Below are 23,143 nucleotides of genomic sequence, written 5' to 3'. Positions count from 1 at the left end.
AACTTACACACAAGTCAGTGATAGTCTGTATTTTCCTGTTCTTCCACACTTCTGAAACAATTTGTTTCAGAAGTGCTGTTTGCAGCTGTTCTGAAACATCATTCTGAACAAAGATAAAATGTTTATAATTGTTGAGTACTCAAAGTGAGGATGCTCTAGCAGCTGATGTAATCACACCTGGCCTTAGGAAAGCAGCCGTTTTCTATAAAGAAAATAAGTAAACACTATTAGTCAACTTACAGAGTTTTTACCCAGGTAGAGAAAAAGAAAAATAAAAAAAATCACAACAAACCAAAAACTACATACCACACACAATTAAATCTTGTGGGTAATTAACACAGATCAAACCCTGTGGCCTGGTAGTCTTTAAAGCCCATGGAAGCTCTTAACCATTACATATAGAGTTCTGTCATCCTTCCTGATTTCCCACAAGGTTATAGTACAGAATTTATATGATCCTACAGCCAGTTATTTACTTATTCTTTTTTCTTGGGACCTTCAGAGTTTTCCTGCTCCCAGTTAGAAAGTGCTTTGCTCAGGGAAACAATAGCTCTCAACCAAGTCCATAAACCATCCTCTATAACCTACCTCCTCTTTCAATTTCCATCCAATCAAGCTGAGAGCTAAAGTTTTGTTAGTTGGTCTTGGTTTTACCAAGACATAGACTTTGAGAAATTAGGTGTTTTGGAACTGCAAACTGATATATTACATCTTGTAAGTGAAATAATTATTGCTTCAGTTCTACAAAGCACATAAGCAGTTTCAGTTGTCTTCAGACTTTCAAAGATCATCTTACAAAACAGTGCTATGACTACCCTATCTGCAGTGTTGTTTTAATTTAGTCATTTATCTTTCTTCCCAGAAATGGTCTATTGTTTTCATTTAGTGTTGTGTGTCTTGTCTAAAATGTTTTCATTTCATTACTTTCCACAAGTACACAAAAATGACAGAGTATAAACTGTGCAGAAAGGTAATTGTATTAGTTTGTACTAATGGGAGTTCCTGCAGTGCTACTCCCATGGGCAGACTTCTGCACTAGGCACATGCTTTGAAATCTACAGGCTGCTATCTATACTGGTAGTCACTTGCAACAACAGCTCACTATTCCTGGCTTCTATTCAGTGCCCAGAAGAGCAGCAGTTTGAAAACCAGGGCCTAGGAGGACTCCATGAAGCAGAGCATCTATGGAGCCAACAATGAAACATTCCAGCGGAACGAGGCATTCCAGTGGACTGGAAGGCAATGTCACCATCCATCATAAATATCAGGATACACATACAACTAGAATGACCAAAGGCACAGCAGTCTAGGAATAAAATTTAAGACTGAGCCACAATGATACATCTGGAAGCATCCAGAATATATAAATAGTAATATAAATTACTGTATTGTATTACATTATATATTACCATATAATGTATATTACTCTATGTTATTATAGTAATATAGGCATATAAATAGTAAGCAAGACATGAGTAGACAATATACATTATTATTATGAGACCAGGTATCTGCAGATTATCTTCAACTTTCCTTCAAGCCCTTCCCCAATCACCAAAGAAATCAAAGAACCCATACATACCCTCTGCAGAATGCAGATACATGGAGACTGCTTCCCCATGGTAACCTTCCCCCCTCCCACCCTTATTCCTTTCAGGAAATGCTCCTGAAAGTCCTCAAAAGAAACCTGCTCACCTCACTTTACACATCAGTAACAGGAAGCCTTCCACACCAGTCTGCATCCACTGAGCTGAGCTTCTTCCTCCTCCTGCCATGTTCTCCCTGAGAGAGAATTCAGAAGAGAATGAGAGACAAATTCTTACCTCATAAAACTTTCATTCCCTTTCCTTTAAAAAAAAGAAAACCAAAAAAACAAAAAAAAGAAAACCAACCCCAAAAATAAACCCACCCCAAAAAACACTTGAAACAAGAAATTCCAGCGCACATCTTCAAAGATGAGGTGTGGGGGGAGGGAGACTAAGGAAGTCACTCCTGCATCATTCAAACAGTACTTTCACAAAGGGAATATCTACAGCACAATATATACAAGACAGTTCAGGAAGCCCCTGCTTCAAAAAGTGTTCATTACTGCCCATTTCTGAGAACCACCCTCATGAGATTATAATGCCTCCTTGCACACAGGTCTCTCCAATTACTTGCTTTCCTCTGTACATGAGCAGAACACAGACTTTGAGAAATGAGGTGTTAGTAGCCCTGTAACACTGTGTCTTTAGTTGGCAGGAAGTTCAATGATACAGTTGTTTTCTGAAAGCAAAACACTGACTTCCAGATTGAAGTTTATGGAGAATGGTTATTTCCTGCAATATCATCAGTCTGTACATTTGTTCAAAGCCTCATGTATTTAATAGAGAAGTCTGCTAAGAAAGATGATTCCTATGGTCTGTGTCACTAATTTTTCTTCCAGTGGGAAATCAGCTGTCAGAGCCCTGACATCTGCTATTGATGTGTAAAAGCAAAACAGTTCACCTCTCTCTGTATAAAAGTACAACCTTAATAGCCAAAGCAGGCAAGGGAGAATACGAAGCAGCACACAAGATTTTGACCCCAAAAGAGAATACTTCCTTGGACATGCTGACTAGTTCTTTTCCTGGCAAGTTTTAAATACAAGACTAGAAATCAATCTTGTAACTGCAAGCACTTTGTGTATTAGAGGCCATAAGCTGAACAAATGAGTTTGGAGGAAAAACGAAAAAAGCTGCCAGCTGCCACTGCTCTAAAGACAGCATTATTTGCACTAGGAACATGACCTTCTAATGGAGATCTCAAGTTTTCCCCCAAAAAGGGGCAGGACAGCATTATTCAGCACAGGTTTCCTCACCATCAGGATATTCTACTCTACAATGGCTCTGCAAGTTCCAATTCAGCATTCTGGCAATGTAAGCCTTGTTAGCATTCCTACCTGCTTGACCCCTTTTCCAACTGCAGGCATGATTTTTTACAAAAAAAAAAAATTAAAAAAGGAGCCAGTTTTTGTTTTGAACTGACATGTCAGACTTGTAGCATCATAGGAAACATGGCAGAGCACAGACATCTCTGTGTTCAACATCACTTTAAAATGTCATGCCTTCAACTTAGCATTCTCCCCACCCATACACTGTGGTATGTAGTACCACCATATGTGATAATGAAGTTCTAGTTTTGTAGGCAGAGCTATGTTGATCTATGTGTATACACACACAACTTTCATAAGCCTACACCATCATCAGGACAGGTGAATATCGTTACACATTTAATAGTCCTTTAGACTGGGCCCACAAGTAATAATGACAGAAGTAAAAAAAAAAAAAAAAAAACCACAAAAGACATTTCAGAGTGTTAATTAACGGCTCATGCTGCACATAAAATAATTTTTAAGAGATTTAGCTAAAATATCAAAAATGTTCAAAAGGATTACCCATGCATCCAGCACTGCCATTCAAAAGACAGGATGCTATTTTGAAAGAAAAGAGGGCAGACCATGGCAAACAGAAGGTCTCAGAGGGGTTTTACCAGAGACCATGTCTTGGTATGTGCCAGCCCATCTGAAGAGACCCATAACACCACAGCTCCATTTCTACCAATACACAGAACCACGTACATTGTTGGCACCCACTCATGCCTGCATGTTCTGTAGTCCATCTTCTGATTATAATCAGAAGTCAAAGTCCACCCACCAGTGCCATAAATAATTTTTAAATGCAGCTTACTTCTGATAAGTTCTACATACAAATTATTATTTTTGGATCCACAGGAAAAAGATTAATTAATTACTCATCAGACTATCCAGTAAATTAGGTCTAAGCATCTCTATTAAGGAAAACATTTAAAAGAAGGCAAGGTCTGACCAACATATGTCTTATTCTCAAAGATACTTGACTGGAAGAGACTTCAGATGTAGTGTCAGCGCAAAATTTGAATGTGTATCACTTATAAAATAGATATAATTTGTATAATATATAAAATATATAACTAAAAGACATACATATATATAAATACTAAGAGCTGATGCATATCTCATGGGCATGTCTTTTATGACCTCTGACCTGCAGGGTAGACAAAGCTGATACCAGCAGAAAGAAGCTTCCCCTTCTTACTTGGAGGGAAAGTCTGGTTAAAACATGGAACAGCAGTGTCCCTGGACTTTAGGGTTATGAATACTCTTTTGCAAAGGGATTCATTGGTGCATTTCTGCTTTTAAAATCGATTCAATACATGGTACAGAAGACTTTACAGAGCCAAGACACAGTGGTTTTGTACAAGTGCACTGCTGCCCTCTTCTGGGTCAGATCCGATTCGCTCCCGTCCTTGTAACACCCAGCAGACCCTCAAGGGGATCCGCACCTCCAAGACCATCAGGACCGCTTTGGGAACTCGAGATTTAAACTAGACAGAGTAAAAAACTGAAACACAAACACATACAGAATAAATGCAGGAAGTTACTGATCTTTATACCAACTGAATTGTGATCATTCATCACCTTAACCCCTTAAATTCTACAGGAGTTTGTTCCTTTGTTTAGATGGAAGAATTTTTTCCTAATATCTACCAAAAGGGTTGTCAAGCATTAGGATAAGCTGCAAGAGCAGTGGAGTCATCATTCCTGGAGATATTTAAAATACATGTAGATATGGCACTTGGGGATGTGGTGTAGTGGCAGACCTGGCAGTGTTCAGTTAGTGGTGGGACTTGATCATCCAAAAGGTCTTTTCCAATCTAACTGATTTTATGACCTAATGCCAGAGAATCCAAAAGTTATTTACTGCATTAACAGCAGAGCCTGTGGGACAACAGGGTATTCTGAAAACTAAGATAAAACAGCAAACAGCAACTTTCACAGAAGCTTTGACACTATTATTGCAGAACTGCTGCAGCTCATAATGTAGAGTAAGCACAAAGTTACACAGACTCTTAAATTGCTTTGATTTCAGCAGTATTTGAGCAAACACAAATTTTACTATTAGGCAAAATTCTATTTTTGATTACCCTGCATAAACCCCGGGTAATCCATGGGCCCAGGTACCCTTCCCACTTAGCAAAGTTTAATGAGCTGTCTTACAGAAGCTGAGCTTTAACAGGCAGAACACAAGTTTAGCCCCTAGAAAGCATGAGACAAAATACACAGCTTAAGCCTCAGCAAAAGAGCTTAGACAAGCTAATTTTAATTTTGAGATGCAACTGCTAAGAATGAACACAGGCTCAGACCCTGCAGTTCATCTGAAAGGCAACTCATTAAACTGTAATAATCCTAAACCTACATTCAAACCTCAAAGTCTAATGTTATTGATAAAATTCGGTCTTTACCAAATGTTTGAACATAATTTACAAATACATTTCAATCAACTCAATAAGCATAATCTGAACATATGTATTTAATCAACTACAGGGGTATAAACCCAGTCCCTCAGATCAAGGAAGTAGAAAATCAGCCAAGGTGGACACAGTGGCAGAGTGCGTTCCTCAGGACAGGATGGCCTGGGCCAGTTCATGAACCAACCAGCCTGAGACGAGCAGCATTAAATTGTTACCAGCAAGAGCACAGCAATTCCACAAACCCAGACTGGAAACAACAGATCACAAAGCAGCTCTCAAACTGCTCACACTTCTGGCCATAAGCTTCATGGAAATTGGCACTGCTGCACAGCTGTAGGACATTCTACAGCTCCAACCTGAGTGTAGCCTGCAAAACAGACTCTGCACTAGGAAGCCCTCAGCTGAGTAGTGGTATATCCAGCTTTTAGGAACACACTTCAAGGAAAGATCTGTTCTCCATCTTTTCGAACAGTTCTTTTCGACAGAAAGGGGTCCAAAAAAGGAAGCAAGAATCATCAATGCTAAAGGTTGCCACCTATCATATCCTAGTGGAATGGTATTCCTGAGGCAGTCTTCAATCTATAGAAAATTTTTCAAAAGGGACATATTTTTCACATTTCAAATACAGAATACAGCAGCAGAAAGTAAGGTAACAATCTATTTTCTGTATCTACAGAAGGAAGAAGGAATAGCAGTGAGGTTTTTAATCATCAGGAAACCTTTCAGTGAGATGTAATAATAAATACTAAAATATACTAATCAAAATAAACCAAATTGAAAGCCTTTAGGAAGAGGTTAGACAAACTATTGCTAAGGAACAATGTGTGAGTGAATGTGTGCATTTTACTTGTATATTTTATTTCAATGCATATATGGAAAACCAGTGATCTCTGAAATGTCTTTCAGTCTATTAACTTTCATAGTAAGTACTGCAATACAAATGAGAAAACAAATAATTTAATATACTTCTTCCTCGATGGTAACTATTTCAGTCCTAGGAATCCCTCAGCTTATAAATAGCATTTATTGGTCACAGAACCTTGAATATTGCTCACTGGGCACCAGAAATTAAACAGATGAAACAAAGCTAATGAACAAAGCAGAGTATAACAGTACTTGCAAAACATTAGACATTCTGGACTATTACCCACAAGCCAGGAAATACCATGAAGAAACCACTCCTAGAAACCTGTGGATGGATGTACCAGCATCAAATTTGGATTTGATCAAGTACCAACACCATATAAACCATCACTTTGTATCCAGTCAACAGCAGAGATAATTTTAGCAACAGTTCACTTTTTGTACACACTTTTCTCCCGTTACTATATTAAAATTCAAAATTATCTTGTGAAAGCTAAAGATCACTATCACGAAACCACTATGAGAAACAGACCTAACCAACAAAACATGCCTTAGAAGTAGACCGTGTTGGTGCTCTGACTTATAAAGACAAAGAAATAAAGTTCACAAACTGTCTATACAAGCCACAGGTGATTTCTTCAGCTGTTTCTATCCTTAAGTAAATACTTTCCAAGACTATTTAACTCAATGCATTTTGAACTTAAAACACAGATCATGCGAGTGAGAAACAAAAAATACTATCTCCCAAATATTACTCTCCTGCCAAGTAAGATAGCAAATTTGTGCAAAGTCTAAAAACTAAAAGTAGCAAAACCCCATTGCCTATTTTCCCAGTACTGGCATTTTTATTTCAGTTATTAAAGCAACCAAAAAACCCTCACATCTTTTTGAAAGCAAAAAGGCTAAACTATTATTTTTCCACAATTATTTTAAGTATAGCTTTTGTTTGTTTGTTTTAACCTTAATCATTCATTAAGTTAACAAACTCTTTTACAACTCTGGTTACGACTTTCTTTAAAGTCCTATATGCTAAACAAGCAGGAAGGGGAATGCTATACAAAAACGGCTTAAAGACACCTTTAGCAAACGATTAAGAAGAGATGGGGTTTATTGCTCTGACTGCCAGGGGACGGTGGTCACACCACAGCCTGCTGTGCTCGGAGCAGCCGAGGAGCTATTACCGATTGCTGCAGCCCGAGCTCTTCCGCCCACCTTGTACCTCAACACTGCCCACCGGCAGAAGGCTCAAAATAAGAAAAAAAAATTAAGCACCAAGGGGCCTCAGCCCAGAAAGTCACTTTCAAGACATTATCGCTTCTGAATTCTTGATAAATTCAGCCTCTAGCTGCCCACAGCCAAATGATGGCTTTGAGGGAGCCGGCAACATAAGAGAAGAGGAGATACCCTTTCGGTGTCCCCTCAAGGCACGCCACCTCCCAGCAAACCCCAGGCTACCTCTGCCCTACGTTGCTTCCCTACCGTGCTAAGCGACCCTGCCGAGCTAAAAGCCCCCTCCAGCCCACACCCTCCATCCCTCAGCGCCGCACCCCGCGCCATCCGCCGGCCCTCAGCCTGGCCCCGCCCCCGCACGGCGCACGCGCCGGCCAGACCTCCTGCGGTTGGATGAGGAAGTTGTCCGTCAAGCGGCGGGTGCGGTTGAGCGCCAATGAGGTGCATCTCTGGGGGCGTGGGTGGGGCGCTAGCAGCAGCGCGGACGCGGCGGGGCTGGCGTGGGCCCGGCGCGGTGAGGGACGGGCGGGCCCAGGGGGGCGGTGGGGGACGCTCGGTCATCTTTGACCTTCTGCCTCTAGGGTTTCGGCTTCAGCGCTGCGGGGTGAGCCGTGGAGCTGGTCCGGGACTAGTTGGGAAGTCGACAGGCGTAGGAGACCGTCTGTGCTGCGGGCTATCAGCCGGCCTGGTCGTTACAGGTTGAAACTGTTCGAAAAGAGGCCGCATTAAGAGACTTGTCTTGAGTGCTGAGCCGTTCCAGGCAAGTAGGGGTGAGATATGTGTGCATGTTTGCTTTAAGAGGAGAAATGCGGAGGAACTACCGTCGAGGCAAGGAGAGGCGTGGGTGGAACAGTCACAAGCGCAGCCACCAGCCCCACCGGCACAGGAGACCCGGTCACAACAACCGCGCCCAAAGGCAAGTACAGGCAGCTTGTGCTTAGATGGGCTAAACCGATAGGTCTTATGCCTAACTGAATGTGCAGAATGGTGACTTTCTAGACCCGAGAGGGTTGCCACCTGAAGATCTAGTGGACAGTACTTCTGGTATATCTGTTATCCCTACTGGGAGTGAAATTGTGCTGATTTCTGGAAGTTTATTGTGTGTTCACAACTGTACACTGATTTTTTAAACGGAGATGCAGTTCCATGAGCCAGTCCTTTCAGCTATGCATTATCCATAAACCTTTCATCAATATGCAAAGATAGTTCAGGGAAGAAAAATATAATTACTTGATTCTACCTGCCTGTTTATTCTAAGCTCGAGAGTGGTGTAAAATCTGTCATTAAAGGATCTTCCTGAATGTTTGAAAGCATGGTAAGTAATGTGGTAATATCATATCTAACAGATGAGGAAAAGGAAACAAGGTCTCAGGAATCCCTGCCTTGAAAACTGATCCTTTCAGAAAACATGTTTTATATTTTATAACTTACAGTTGCCTATATTTGAGCTGTTTTTATGGTTGCTTTTTCATTCCCCTGTTCTTTCCGTTAGTGCCTCTTGCAGGACTAAAAGAGGCTATTGCTTTGCTTTAATATACTAAGCTTTTTTTTTAAAGAAAAACCTGTTTTTAGGAAAAGAGACACACTATGAGTTGCCACACTAGTTGTACTCGTGTAAGAAAATTTAGAAATGCAAATGAACACTGCTTCAGTGAGCAGAATTAAAAAAGTTTTCTTACAGAGCTTTAAAGTTAAGTGCTTGGGTGCGATCTGGGGTGGTTTTCCCCTGGTATACCTGTTGTGTCCTTTAACTGTTTTCAGAGTTGTATAATCAAACCGCAATAGAGCTGGTATTAGAAATAGAGTTTCTTTGTCGTTTTCTTTTCAATAAATTATGGCTCTTGCAAAACAGCTTCACCTACTGCTTTTAAGATGACATGTAATAAGACCTGTCTTAAAAAGTGAGAATTTTGCAGGTGATTCAGAAAACATCCTAGTGGAAATTTGCTCATGAGTACTGAATATGCTCATGTATATTAGTTCAAAAAGAGGAAAGCTGCAGTTACCCCATGTAATGTTTATTAGAAAAGCAGAGGCTTTTCTTGGAATTTTCATTTAACTTTTGTTTATTTTGCATGTTTCTAAACCTCATCAGTGAAACTCTTGTTATGGAGAGAATGGCAAAACATTTCTGACCTGACATCAGTGTTTTACCTACACTGCCTCTCGTTTTGTGCTGTGAAGACTTGCATGCTTTCAGGAGTGGGCTGTTTGTTTAATGTACAATCGCCCAGTTAATCTTTTGCTAAAAATAGTTAGAAGCACTTGCAGAACCAACAGCAACCTCTAATGTATTAGCAAGTAATTTAAGGCTGTTATCACTAATGTTCTTGAAAAATTTTTAAGCTGAATATTTTTCACTGTTTTATTTTCATAGTTTAATATATGGTGATATGCAGAATATGCTATCAGAGCACTGCATAGTGGTACTCCATTGATGTCAGTAACGATCTGTTTTCTAGTCTCTTTATGGGAAAGATGTGTGGGGCAATTGTGAGCCTATCTTGAAAGCAATGCTATTTTTTTAGTCTGGAACAAGAAGAGCCACAGACACCTGTGAATGCAGGTCCCAGCAGCAATGAGGCTCCTTCTTCATCCAGGTCAACACAGAACTCTGTAGCACCAGGTAAGAGATGGTGTTTGTAGGTCAGAAGTCAGTTCCTATATGCTGATTGTATGAAAAAAGTAGTAGTAGCTGCATTAATAATCTGGTGTGACAGAAACCATACAAACAGTAAAGTTTGTGGAGAAAAGTAACATCAAGTGATACAAAAAGATGTAGTAAGTAAGGATCTGGAGAACAGAGCCAAATCACTTTCAGGCCCACAAGTACTCATTTTTGAAAACTTGCGTGCTTAGTCAAGCTGATATAAACTGAAAAAATGCAATTCTTTTTCCTTCCAGAAGTGCTGCTTTAGGAAGAAAATGAACCACTAAGCAAGCAAATGAAATAAGAGAGTATATAAAAAATCATAGCTTGTGTTCAATTACTCAGTCTTTTGAAAGGCACAACAATCCACCACTTTGTGGGATGTCTCTTGTGTGGTGTGTCTCTTTATGCCTTCAGTGTACTTTGTAGTCTGTAATAAATAGACTCTGGCTAAATACTTGTTCATTTACAACAAATGATGAAGTAGCAGTGCTGTTGAGAAAGATGTCCTGTTTACATTCTGGTTTCCTGACTCATTAAACAATGCTAGCAAAAACTAAGCCAGTGTGAACTTACATTTCTGTACATCAGGAGAGTCCTGGAACAACACTTGAGTTTAAAAAGATGGTTTTTGTATATCACTGTTTTGTGTTGTGAACATGCTAGGAGATGTATCCTGCAAGAGATTTATTCCGGTGTAGTTACTGTGTAACTACTAAATGTAGTGTGCTTTTATAAACTTTACTGATTCATTGACTAACTTCTTATTTTCACTGACCTGAAAAAGTCTTGGTCAGTTGTGGCTAAGATGAAACCTAAAAGATGCAGATAAGGAGCTGAATGGTAAGCAGCTGCAAAAAGAGGATACTTAAAATGAAATTTCTGGTAGTAAATAAAGTTTTAAATAAAAACTCTTGAAATGAAATGTCAACAATTGTCTCTGAATAAATTTCTTTGTCTCGAGACAATCTGTCAAAGTATTTTAAATGTCATAGTATTTTACTTGTCTGCCTCTGCATTCACACAGAGAGTGAAGCACTAAAATTGAGTGTTTCTCGTCCCAATTTATCTTTAGAAGGAGCCAAATGTACTCTTGATTTTATCTAAATCTCTCCTATGTGCTGAAGAAAAAGTGTCTTGTTCTGGGAAGTGAATCACTTTATTTGAGTTTATTTGATACCTCATTGTCTTTTTCTTTTTTTTTTTGCTGTCTTTCCAAGTCTTTTAACTAAGAATGTCCCCTCGTGATTTATTTATGAAGAAAGACCATTTTTGTTCTGCAACAAAACCTTTCTTTTGTGCTTTTCTGATTGGTTGTCTGAATTTTCTCTTGGTCAGTGGTGACGTGCCTTCTGTAGCTGTGTAAGAGCAGTGCATTTGAACACTACAAATAACCTCATTTTTTTCTCCTGTAATTTGCTCGTCTATTCCCACTCTGTGTATCATGCTTAGGATGTGCTGGGGGCTAGAGCTTTGGGTCTCACAACTCTCACATTCACATGAAGACATGGAATATCAATGAGCAATAAACAAATTTAGTTATTCATCTGATTTTGCCACTTTTTCTCCCCCATGTCTCCCCCACTGAAGAACTGCCAGGATTTTATTATGACCCAGAAAAGAACCGCTATTTTCGCCTACTGCCTGGACATAATAATCACAACCCACTCACCAAGGACAGCATTCAGCACAAGGCAATGGAGTGCAAAAGACTGAGACTCTTAGAAGAGGAAGAAAAACAGCATCAGGTATGTTTTGAAAAAGATTGCAATTAGGCTTTATTGTACTCTGGCCCAGGACAGATTATAAATTAAGTCTTTAAGTTCAGACAATTCAAATTCTTTTTCTGTCAAGAATGAAGTCCTTGAAGCCTTTTGTATGGCTCTTCCACATAGGAATGAAGTCAAGTCATTACAAACAAAAAAATCTATAAAGACAAAGGAACTGTGCTTGGAATTGCAGTTGTCCAACAGTTACACTTGAGTCAGGATATTGGATGCCAGGTTTCAAGTTCCTGCCTTGAATTGGCAAAGCAGGGTCTTGATTTAAAGTTTTTTGCATTTTTAATAAATTTATTTATCATATTCCTGGACCTTGAAGAAACAATACTAATCATAGTTGGTGGAAAGCTTTTTCTTGAAGAACCTTTTTGGACAGTTAAAATCAAGGCAGATCTTCTGTTTATGTCTGGAAAGCCTGTGTGCTTTTCTATATAAAGTGTTACAGTGAAATTAATGCTGATGCTGCATGTTTGTAATGTGGGTAAAATATCTAACAAGGATGCTTTTTCATTACCTGAAAAACATGTCTTATAACTTTACAAATAACAGCTCAGCTTATATGCTATTTTTTGGAAGAAGTGAACAGTGTTCTTTTTCTTAAGCAATGAAGTTCTTCAACTAGGTCTTCAGTGTAAAGAACATTTTGACTCTCAAACACTTGCTTTGTCTGACCATTAGCAAAAAGATTTCTTACTCCGTAATTCTGCTAAATACTCTATCCCTTGGTCTCCTCAGAAGGTGTTTGCATTAAATTCTAAAAGGTTTGTAAATCATGGAATGGAATCACAGAATTACTTGGGTTAGAAGGACCTTAAAGATCATCTAGTGCCAGTGGGGGGAATGGAAATGGAATGGAAAAGCAGTTTAGTACAACAGTAAGACTGCATGTTTAATATCAGTCTCATTGTGATAAAAGATTTTGCCATATAAGAAGAATTTGAGGTGTTGTCATGAAACCAGAAGGTGATTTTACACCTCCAGGTGGTACTGCTGATTATGTAGAGTGAAGACAATGGCTGTTGGGGTTTCACATTTTTTCTCCAGGTTCTGTATTTACAGAAGCACTCCACATCTCACAGGAGTATATTCTTGTCTACTTAGCGTAGTAGATCAGGGAGATGGTGCTGGAATGTGTTTTATATGTTCTGAAAATTTTAATGTGTGTAGGCTAGAAGAAAAAGTTCCCTAAACATCCCAAACATCAAAGACCCACAGCCGTATTTGAATCTTAAACAAGTAAATAACTGAGTACAGTTCCATGTTACTCTCTTCCAGAAAACAACAAGGGCTGGACTGAACTCATCTGTGCTGTTACAGAAAAGGCAGCTGGGTTCGCTCAGCCCCACAAGTTATTGCAGGTACAGTGATTTGATTTGTCTTCTGTTTGCAGTGCCAAGTTCTGCTGTTAGTGCAACTGTTTCCGTCAGGTTTTCTTGCATTTCTTACTGTTTCATTGGGATGAGGAGGAACTTATTACTTAAAGTCAGGAAAAAGGTTATATTCTGTAATAATCAGATTACTAAAATGATGAGAATTCAAATGAGGAAGTTGTTTCCCAATTTGACTTCAAAAGAAGTTCATTTTATGTATGTACATTGGATATGCTGTTTTGTCACATTGTACTTTATGAGTATAGCACAGCTTTTTTAGGATAAGTCCTTTCAACTGCCATGACCATTCCCTTGCCCCCCATCAGAACAGCAGAAGGCAAGTTAAGTTAGTGACTTGCTGTTCTAAACTAAAGATGTGCTGGGGTTCAAAATAGTGGGATGAAATTCCATGCATGTGGAAGATGCACATGTTCATAGGTTATACAAGTTAAATTTCAGCATGCTAGTTATTCAGGCATTTTCTCTTCAGTGATTGAGAAGCATTCTATATCCTGGCCAGAATTCTTGTCATATGCATTAAATTTAGGCTTACCTGAATTCTTCTCTCTTCAACCCCCTCACCCTCCTACCTGCTTTTGCAGGCTAGTCCATGAACTAAAAGTGAACTGCATGCAGAGGAGGAAGATAGAAATTCACAGTCCAGATTCCTCAGTTGCTGGAACCAACAATTTTAAAATCATTGTGGTATGTATGAGAAATGATGGGTCTTTAAGATAAATAGAGCCTGTCTTCAGTGAAAATTCAGGCTCTTGTGATCAAATCACACAGGTTTTAAAGATATGTTATTCCATAAAGATATGTAGCTATTAAAGATATGTTATTCCTTCTCTGTCAGTTCTTAAAATCTATGCTCAGTAACTTTAACAGGTAGGAAGAGGCTGTTCCTTTCCTGCAAAGGAAAATTATAAAAAAGGTTGGATATGAAAGCATTTTTTGTTTTTTGTTTTTTTTTAATCTGATCAACATGTTATTTTGGAAGTAAGTAGGAGTTGAGTGGATCATTATTGTGGGGCTGGGAGGAGGAGTGGAGAGGATCAAGAGGAAGAAGAAAAAAATGAAAGAGGAGAATTTTGGGAGTGGCAAAGCCTGTGGTTCAGAGAATCTAGGTAAACATCAGTAATCACTTTACATTTCATGATCTTTCATAGACTATATAGGAAGCTCTCCAGGACCAGCTCCTGGCCTTGTAAACAAAGCACTGCATAGATAGCTGAAGCCAGAAGGGACTCAGAAACAGTGTAAGTGTATAGAATTGTTAACATTGGAAAGATCATTTATTGTAAGCCAAGGACTGAATCCTTTTCTTATCCCCATTTTTTCTCTGCATGCATTTAAAAGGAGTTGGCCATTGATTTTAGAGGTGGATGGAAAGCAGATGGTGTTAAAGGGATCAGAATTAATGTGTTGTTTCATTTTAGACTTAATGCAACTCCTCAGGCTGTTTTTCCTGTAAGTTTCCAGTGAGTGTGACTGGTAAGCTTTTATTTTACAGGCAGATGTTGCTTGTGAACGAATATTCACTGTGAACGATGTAGAGCATGGAGGATGTAAATATGGTATCATCAATCTCAGCGGTTTGGGGAAGGAGTCTCTCACTGTGGAGATGTATGACAACCTCTACTTCACAAACCGCAAAGTACTGCTTTCTGTTCCTCCTTCCTTTGGTGGTTGCTTTCTCAGAACACTGTTCTTGGGAGGCTCAGGTGCAAGTGCCATGAGGGTTGGGGAAGGGCCTAGGAGAAGAGAAGGGAAGAATCTAGAGATGTGAAACTTGGGTAAATACAGAACCACAGTAAACCTGAAAGCGCTCAGTACCAGTAATAGTTGTCAGCAATGTTACACTACAACTGGAATGGAGGACTACATAGAAGTACCAGCTTCCAAGGATAGTGATTACTTTAGACTTCAACTGTAGCTAGCAAAACTGAAGTTTGGCTATCAAAACTACCAAGATTTGCATGCTTCTTTCTTAAAAATAATTTTGGGAAACTGTGTTTGTCCTTAAAGTTTTCCCTTAAACTGTGTTTATCCTCCTTTAAATATGAGGCATATTTAAAACAGGTTTTCATGATTTCTTCATGTTCGGGTTCTTTCAGGGATGGTCTCTTGAATAAGATGTACTTGGTGCCTTAGTCTGCATTTGGTCAGACTTCTTAATGCTGTTCTGTTGTTATGAGTATGAAGCTGAAATGCTTGTGCCCCATTACTGAGTTATTTAGTGGGCTGAGGAGTTGTACCCAGTGCCTAATTTTATGTCATTTTTGCATGGAAATAATCTTTCCTTAATTGAATTACAGATCACAAAAATAGTATGTCTTCTTCTCTCTGAAGGTGAACTCTGTGTGCTGGGCATCACTGACTCATCCAGATTCTCATGTTTTATATCCTTTAAAAAAAAATCAGAATTGTCATTCAGGTTTTACAAGTCTGCATCATGCTTCACAGGAAAATTAATTTAAGGAATACCTCTTCTGTAGTTACCCCAGAAGATAAGTTTTCTGGAAAACAGCAGAAGTAAAGAAAATCGAACTCCAACACTGGAATTCGATTGGAATTTCTGAGGAATGTATGGTTCTGTTACAGATAAATGTAGAATTGTTCCCATGTTAATGGTAAATGAAAGACCATGTTTTCTGCCATGGAGAATTCCCACTTCATTAACAGTGTATATAAATGCCATATCCAAAATGATCTGATGTTTGGAAATTGGCTGAGGCAAAAGAACAGGAGCAGAGGGTAAAGGCAACAACCTTTTTCTGAAGTGAACCTTTTTGAAAGTGGGATGGTTCATTTGTGTTTTAAACCATTCCTGTATTGGTAGGGTGTAGAGAGCTTTTTGGATAATTGGTTAGCTGAGAAAGGACATTTCGATGTGATACCGATGGATAAGGATAGGGGAAACAAGCTGGGAACTGAACAACCAGTGTCCAATCACTGACAAAGGTCACAGTGACCTTCTCTGAAATGGGAAGACGGGGGAGAAAATCGCTTGCCAGAAAATGTAGATATCTTAGGTAGAGAAGCTAGAAGAATGCAAACATAGAAGCAAAATAATTGTTAGAAGATAGAAGTAGGTGTGGTTGATTTAAGTGTGCTTTAACCAATAATGAGCTCAGCTTTTGCAATATGTATAAGCTTCATTAACACCAATATAAATATGTGTGAGTTTTCAATAAACTTCGGGATTTGCTATTCACGCATATGGTGTGTCGCATTTCTCCCCCTGTTCACGACAGTAGGGGTGAGAGGAGAATGGGAGCAATTCAGTAGCATCACCTGCAACTTTCAGAGCATGTTCTGCAGGTCTGACTTGAAGAGTCAGATAGATACAGTAGAGGAAGCAGTAATGAACAGTGCAGAGCCCAGAAGAGTAGGGGAAAAAAACTGAATTCTGACATAGGAGATGGCAGACAACAGGTTATAAAGTGCCAAAAGAAATTACACTGAAAAGTATGGAATGGTTTGTGTGAAAAGCCAGGCAACTCCAGACCAGCCCATCAGGGGCAGGAGCTCACCAGGTGTGCACACAGCTGGGGATGTGTTCAGGATCACTTGGTTTGGTGGGTTTGTGTTTTTCCCTTGTTGAGTTCAGTTACCCCACTGAACTTGAAATGCAGCTTTCAAATTCTATTTGTACCTGGTATAGTCTTCATAAAATATTTAAGTGTAATCTGAAGTGAATTTTCCTTGCCTTCCATTTTTCCAATTTACCTCCATAAAAAATAGATCTATATTAATGCAGTGTCATCAACATGAAAAAGTGAGAATGATCTATATAGGCCATGCTTATTTTTTATTTTTCCTATCACTAGTAAGATACAACAGTATTGTCTTATCTTTCTGTAGTGAAAATACACAAGCAAGAATTTGAGTTCTTTCTAGCTCGTTCCTGTGAAAGAAGTGCAGTGTCACAGCTTAGTTGTAAACTGTAAAGCACATCAAAGGTCTCGAGGAAAAGTGTTGTGAGCTGTAGCTGTGTCAGGGCATCTTGCTTTTACCATTTATAAATATTAGGCAGCCTGTTCTATTCTACAGAAAATCAGTTTTCCTTAACTCACTTCAGCAAGCTGTGTCTCATGGGAATTGCAGAAACACCAGGCTGTGCCAGTCTGCTTCCAGCATCATTGTTCAGCAGCACTAACCCAGGTAGGGTGTTTCTGTTGGATTTTTGTCTCCAAGTTTTGGTAGCAATTATATGAAAAGAGCACAAATGAAAGGTTATTTTAGCATTCTTTTTCAGTAGTTGGTGAGATTGTTGTATTCCTGTAAGACTAAAACAACTTAAAAAGTGAAATGATGATGAAAGAATTTGAGACTTAATTAACAAGCAGTATTCAGAGTCCTAGTTTATTTTTAGCTGCTGCAGTACTTGACTTTGGCAGGAGAACAACTCACTTGTAAAGCAAACACTTGAGATTTTTCATGAGAAGCTTGGCCTGTAATTAATATGCAGAGGCTGCACACAGCAAATACTCACATTTCCTTATAGAATGTCCAGAGTCACTGCAGAATCCCTTCTCATAGCAGCTGCTCAGGAATGCTCAGTGCATAAATCAGAGGTGTAAAGCTGGTAAATATCTCGGCCCAGAGCTCCTTGTACAAACTCCAGCTCCAGTTGTATGGAAACTTGACTGACTGGGAGAGTACCATGTCCTAAGTCTGTCTGTAGCTGATCTATTCTGTTGAATGTTCTTGGGGTCAGGACTTAATTAATTGGACCTTCTTGATACCATGCTTCTTCAAGTCACAGAGTGCAGTGCTCTAATCTGCCTTCCATTCAAACATGATCAGTTAAATTTATACAGAGAAAATCTGTGATTGATAAGAGTAATGGACTAATTTTAAAAATTTAATGTCTTACTACATATGCAGCCATTAAAAAATTTGCATAGAGTCAGCATGAACTTGAATGAAGAGTCACGGAGGGTGGATGGCTACTAGGCCAGCACACCCAGTTGCTCTGTGAAAGATTTTAAGCCCTTCACCATAATTAGCTGCTGTAAGTTCCACCAAAGTCTTCTTGTCTAGTATATCCTATTGACTGTTCAGGTATTTCCAGATTTGATTTCCTTCACTCTCCTAAAGAGGTGGTTTGTGGGAGCCTTGCTGAGTAGATGCCAGGAGAAAAGTAGAACTTAGCCTGTCTAAAACTATGTTATCCATCCATTCTTGTCCATGTCACCTGTGCTACATGACAGATGTATATATGATGTGCCATGTAGTGAAAACTAAGGATGTAGTCTGCTAATTGGCATAAATTCTGTGCAGGGGCTGTATGAGTAAGAGTCAAATCTAGGGTTTTATTACTTAATCATTTATTTTAAAATAAGCAGGCATAGTACAGGTTAGGCTTTGGCTAATCTATAGTTTATAAAGTAAATGTTTTGTATTTCTAGCCCACTCATCTTTTAAAAATGGCTTACTCAGTGCTATAAGGCGAGTGTTACGTTTCTCTTTCCTGCCATGGTGAGCCCTCTGACTCCTGAATAAATTTCACAGTCTCTCAATATCATCTATTAACATAGACTGTAGGAGTCCCACTTACAGTCATGAACTTTGATTTCTGTTTCCTGTCTCTTGAGTACCAAAAGGACGCTAATTGGGTAACACTTCCTCTGCTTCAGAGTGAAATGTGGCAATCTAAGAACCTTTCTGAGTTACCATCCTGTCCTAACATTTCATGAACACTTCATGTGTTGCTCCTGTGTTCTAGGAGATCGACCTGGAATGCTGTGCAGTTTCAAGATATCCACTGCCTGGTCCTGCGCTTGGTGCCTGAATCCCCAAGCAGACAACTGCTTTAGCACAGGTGATCTATCTGCAAGGCTAGCAACCCCCTCTGTCTCAGTGGGAAAGACTTCTTCCATTCATCTCCCAGCTGCTACACAAATTACAGCTAAACTAATATCATCTGTCTTCCTTAGGCCTGACACGACGAGTTCTTGTGACCAATGTAGTGACAGGGCATCGTCAGACATTTGGAACCAGTAGTGATGTTCTGGCACAGCAGTTTGCCACACAGGTAGGGAGAACCAGACACCATTTTTTCAAAGCATTTCCTCATTGGTGGGCTCTTTATTCTGTTTGGGGCAGGATTCCTCATGCTGTACATAAGGTTGTGATGAAAGCTGCTGTTAGGTGGCTATTCCTCAGCAGAGCTGATGAGGTCTGATGCTCGCACACAATTGAATAGCAACAAAAATATTATCTGATTTCAAACTGTGGCAATAGGGGCAATTTTTGTTAAGATTACAGAGGTTAAAAGACAAGGAAGTACAAAGAGCACAGTAATAACATGTAAAATTGTTTTGATTTTGGCAAATAACCTCATTCTAGTAACACTCGCTGTATTGCCTTCATCAAGAAGGAGAAAGTCACTATAAAATATTAATGGACTTGTTCACAAAGAATTAGGATCATAAAAGATGAGGAATATGAGAATTCCAGTTTCTGTTTTGCTGTTATGTTAGATTGAGTTCCTGCTTACCTAGGGAAACTTTTACAGCTAAAGTAAATAGCTGAGGTTTGAATGGAGCTTAATGAATTTGCTGAAAAATGCTGCAGTGTGTAATTAAAATTCTGCTTCTTAATTCATCTGTTAAAATAATTTGACAACTAGACTGTAGAGCTCAAAAGCATGACAGAGGCTCTGTCTGTGTAACTTGTAAGACCCTTGCAGATGTTACACAGTATGCTCCTTTCTCTGGGATTCTCCCAGACCCCAGTGCTGTACAATGGCTGCCGTTCGGGTGAGATTTTCAGCATTGACGTGCGCCAACGTAATCGCAAGGGGCAGAGCTGGAAAGCAATTCGTCTCTTCCATGGCTCAGCAGTTACATCTGTTCACCTTATGGAGGCTGAACATTATCTGATGGCAGCAGATATGTCTGGAAAGGTATGCTTTTGTTGTGTTTAGGATATTCTGTTCCTTTCAGTATCTGGGAATTTACAGGTACTTATCCCACTCCCAAGGACAGATGTCTGCTCTTAGTATGTAGTATGGAACTGGGTGGTAGTTCCATTTATGGGTCTTCTTCCAGAGCCTGTTATTTGTCACAGAATGGTTTGGGTTGGATGGAAGCTTAAAGATCATCTGGTTCCAGCCCCCTGTCATAGGCAGTGACACCTTCCGTTAGACCTTCATCCAACCTGGCCTTGAACACTTCCAGGGATGGGGCATCCACAACTTCTCTGGGCAACTTGTTTTAGTCACTCACCACCTTCACATTAAAGAGCTTCCTAATATTTAATCTGAACAGACCCTTCTCAGTTAAAGCCATTCCCCCTTGTCCTATCACTACATACCCTTATAAGTTGACCCTCTCTGGCTCTCTTGTAGCCTCCTTCAGGAGGAGGCTGCTTTTGTAGGCTGAATTCTCTCAGCCTGTCTCCACAGGAGAGTCCTCTAGCCCTCCAGTCATCTTCATGGCCCTCCTCTGGGCATGCTCCAACACATCCAACCTTTGGGTGCTCTCTGCTTTAATATATCCTCTCTCAATTTCTTCAACTTGCAGATAAAACTGTGGGACCTGAGAACAGCAAAGTGTGTGAAACAGTACAAAGGTCACCACAATGAATATGCTCTTCTCCCTTTGCATGTAAATGAGGAGGAAGGACTTCTTACAGCAGGTAGGTTGACTTTTTCCCCCCTCTATTTGTATAGTGTATGGTAGTGATTTTCTTAAGCCTGAGGGGTGTTTCTTAGGTAGAGCTGTTAGAAGCTGTAAAGCTGTTAATTCTTTAAAATCAGAAAAAAAATTAGCCTTAAACATACTGTAATAGACTATGAAAATTATGTTATGGATGCATACCTACTGTAATCAATCCTGTGAGGTGCTCAACAGCTTAATCTGCTGTGTATTGCAAAAGTCCTATTATCCTTTCCACAATATGTCTCAAAAGTAGAGCAGAAAACACTTGATTTCAAAATTCAGGGAAACAATATCTAAACAGGAGACTTGGTGATAACTTTATATAGAGACTGCATATCTTTAGTTGGTGCTTAAGTGGAGAATGTGGTGATGAACTGAAGCATTGGCATGTGAGCCTGACTCCTTGTAAACTGTTTATATCACTCAGATTCATTTTGAATACTCTCAGTTACACTCAGATTTTTGTCTCATTATATTTTGGGTGGGGGCAGGAAAAGTAGCAATAGATGAAAAAAAACCTTTATAGTGTAGCCAAGCTTCATAAAGTCACTGTAAAGACAGTGACCTCCTTTCCTTGGATATATCAGTCAGTGGTGGAATAATAAGAATTTTTAATGTGACTGAATTTTTCTCCCTTTTTTTGGCTTAGGAGCTTGATAAAGGGAAAAACTGATTTACTGTACCTTTAATTACCTAATAGGAAATGTACATTTTTCCCACTCTTGTAGTATTCAGTGTAAATTTTTTGTTTTGTAAAGTATGGATAAGCACTTTGCCTCATGTGGGCATAAAAATATTCAGAGTGTTTTCTCCATAGACCTTCTGCTTCTGTGGTGATAATCTTGCAGAACTGTGTAAAGTCTTTTGTGTAATGTTGGATTTTGCTTTCGTCCCAGTTGGTCAGGATTGCTACACCCGAATCTGGAGTCTCCAAGATACTCATCTGCTTAGAACCATCCCTTCTCCCCATCCATCATCCAAAGATGCCATTCCTAGTGTGGTGTTTTCTTCAAGACTTGGGGGTAGCCGAGGAGTTCCTGGCTTACTCATGGCTGTCAAACAGGATCTCTACCACTTCTCCTATAACTGACATGTTCTCCTCAGACCTGGTCTACAAAGCTGCCAATCTATATGTGACTTCAGAATCTTTACACCAGTCACCAAGCTGTTGAGTCATTATATGCTGCTGTTGCATCTGCTTTGCTCATCTAATTGTGAACATCCTTCAGGAGTTCAGCAAATCTTGCTGTATACATACATCTCAGACCTCTTGTAAATAAAAGCTAAACACTGATTAACTGTAGGCAAGATTCAGTCTCTCTGAAATCTAGCTGTAAACTTGCCAAGCAGGTAACTTTAAGAGCCTCTGTTGTGCTAGCTAAATGTGCTGTTTGGTCACCTAACCTTTAGCTGTGGTCACATCTGCCTCAAGAAGCAGGCTGGCCCAGCAGAGTGAAGCAGCTGGTGTTGAGAAGCTGAACAGTGTAAGTGTTCTGGGACAGTTTGGAGTAGCTTTGGTTGGGGTTCCTGCAACTGCCACTGCTCCACTTTGGAAGCAGTTGGTTGGAAGTAACCATGCTCCATGGTTGGAAACAGTTCAAGGAACAGCTGTTTTCCTGACCCCTGCTGTCAATCCTTTTTGCTGGGTCATACTAAACTTTGTGCCTTTCAGACAATGGTAGCATCACTGCCCTGCCATGATTCCTGTAGAAAGCAGCAGGCATGGAGTAAAGCCCCTTTTCTGGTCCAGTAGCAAAGCTGAATGCCCTTGTTAATTTATCAGGGTTTCCTAACCAAGTCCACACCCCTGATGTGCAGTTCGGTCAGCGGTCTGGAAGGGTGGGCTTGCTCATGCAGCTGTAGCAGGACAGAAGCCCAGTTGTACAGATCACATCTTTGTGATTTGGAATCACCTGTACAAAGTCAGTATACAGAGGTACAACTGGGCCCTCAGCTGCAAAGTTGTAGTACCAGGTCACAGTAACTGCATACCATATCTGTATTTGAGAACTAATTTCTCTTGTTCTCTCACAACCTTCAGGCCTAAGGAATGTGCTTGCTGTTCCAAGAGACTGTTCTCAGGAATTCTTCTTGCTCACCAACACATCAGTGTTGTGTGGTGACCTCCTAACCTTTCTTTGTATTTCATTTACCCATAAATCTATACAGAAGACAATAGAGCAGGAAAACTCCTCTTGGGAGCAGTGTCAAAACTTTACAGTGTGAATATATTCTGTCAGAAATAGCTGCTGCAAGGGTAATCAA

The 23,143-nt window shown here is 39.7% G+C and overlaps 2 protein-coding genes across 10 annotated transcripts in view; one reads left to right on the top strand and one right to left on the bottom strand.

Annotated features, from left to right (window-relative positions):
* Nucleotides 1-5,219, bottom strand: part of DPF3 (double PHD fingers 3) — a 188,160-nt gene extending 182,941 nt beyond the window's left edge. The window contains exon 1 of one of the 7 annotated variants that reach the window (XR_013182783.1): nucleotides 1,696-5,214. Coding sequence is in view for 4 of the 7 variants with exons in the window: in XM_077180257.1 (XP_077036372.1) it covers nucleotides 1,696-1,775 (80 nt within the window). In the remaining 3 variants the exon portion in view is untranslated. Of the gene's footprint in view, nucleotides 1-1,695 lie in introns of all 7 variants that reach the window. The other 6 variants (XR_013182785.1, XR_013182784.1, XM_077180257.1 and 3 more) reach the window with 6 other exon arrangements.
* Nucleotides 5,220-7,801: 2,582 nt separating this feature from the next.
* Nucleotides 7,802-22,181, top strand: DCAF4 (DDB1 and CUL4 associated factor 4). 3 transcript variants are annotated; one of them, XM_077180254.1, is made up of 14 exons: nucleotides 7,802-7,845; nucleotides 8,204-8,320; nucleotides 9,933-10,030; nucleotides 11,645-11,802; nucleotides 13,111-13,193; nucleotides 13,808-13,910; nucleotides 14,719-14,862; nucleotides 15,558-15,607; nucleotides 17,293-17,372; nucleotides 18,940-19,035; nucleotides 19,151-19,248; nucleotides 19,945-20,121; nucleotides 20,741-20,855; nucleotides 21,775-22,181. In XM_077180254.1, the coding sequence occupies exons 1-14, from the start codon at nucleotides 7,841-7,843 to the stop codon at nucleotides 21,966-21,968; spliced, it is 1,518 nt and encodes a 505-aa protein (XP_077036369.1). In that variant the 5' UTR covers nucleotides 7,802-7,840; the 3' UTR covers nucleotides 21,969-22,181. The 3 variants fall into 3 exon arrangements, with proteins under 3 accessions (XP_077036369.1, XP_054491192.1, XP_054491191.1); XM_054635217.2 differs by lacking the exon at nucleotides 7,802-7,845 and adding an exon at nucleotides 7,848-7,918; XM_054635216.2 differs by lacking the exon at nucleotides 7,802-7,845 and having other exon boundaries at nucleotides 7,925-8,320.
* The last annotated feature ends 962 nt before the right edge of the window (nucleotides 22,182-23,143 follow it).

Source organism: Agelaius phoeniceus, chromosome 6 (genome assembly GCF_051311805.1).
Source record: "Agelaius phoeniceus isolate bAgePho1 chromosome 6, bAgePho1.hap1, whole genome shotgun sequence".
NCBI classification, from domain to species: Eukaryota; Metazoa; Chordata; class Aves; order Passeriformes; family Icteridae; genus Agelaius; species Agelaius phoeniceus.
The sequence above is the reverse complement of the archived record's forward strand: the minus strand, read 5'-3'. Positions and strand labels throughout refer to the sequence as shown.

Bases quoted from the DNA above. Each gene is read 5' to 3' on its own strand.
- DCAF4 (XM_054635216.2), top strand. From the start codon at position 8,190: ATGTTTGCTTTAAGAGGAGAAATGCGGAGGAACTACCGTCGAGGCAAG. The intron at 15,608-17,292 runs ATATCCTTTAAA...TCACTTCAGCAA, and splicing joins CATCCAGATTCTCATGTTTT to GCTGTGTCTCATGGGAATTG. The intron at 19,036-19,150 runs GTGATCTATCTG...TGTCTTCCTTAG, and splicing joins AGACAACTGCTTTAGCACAG to GCCTGACACGACGAGTTCTT.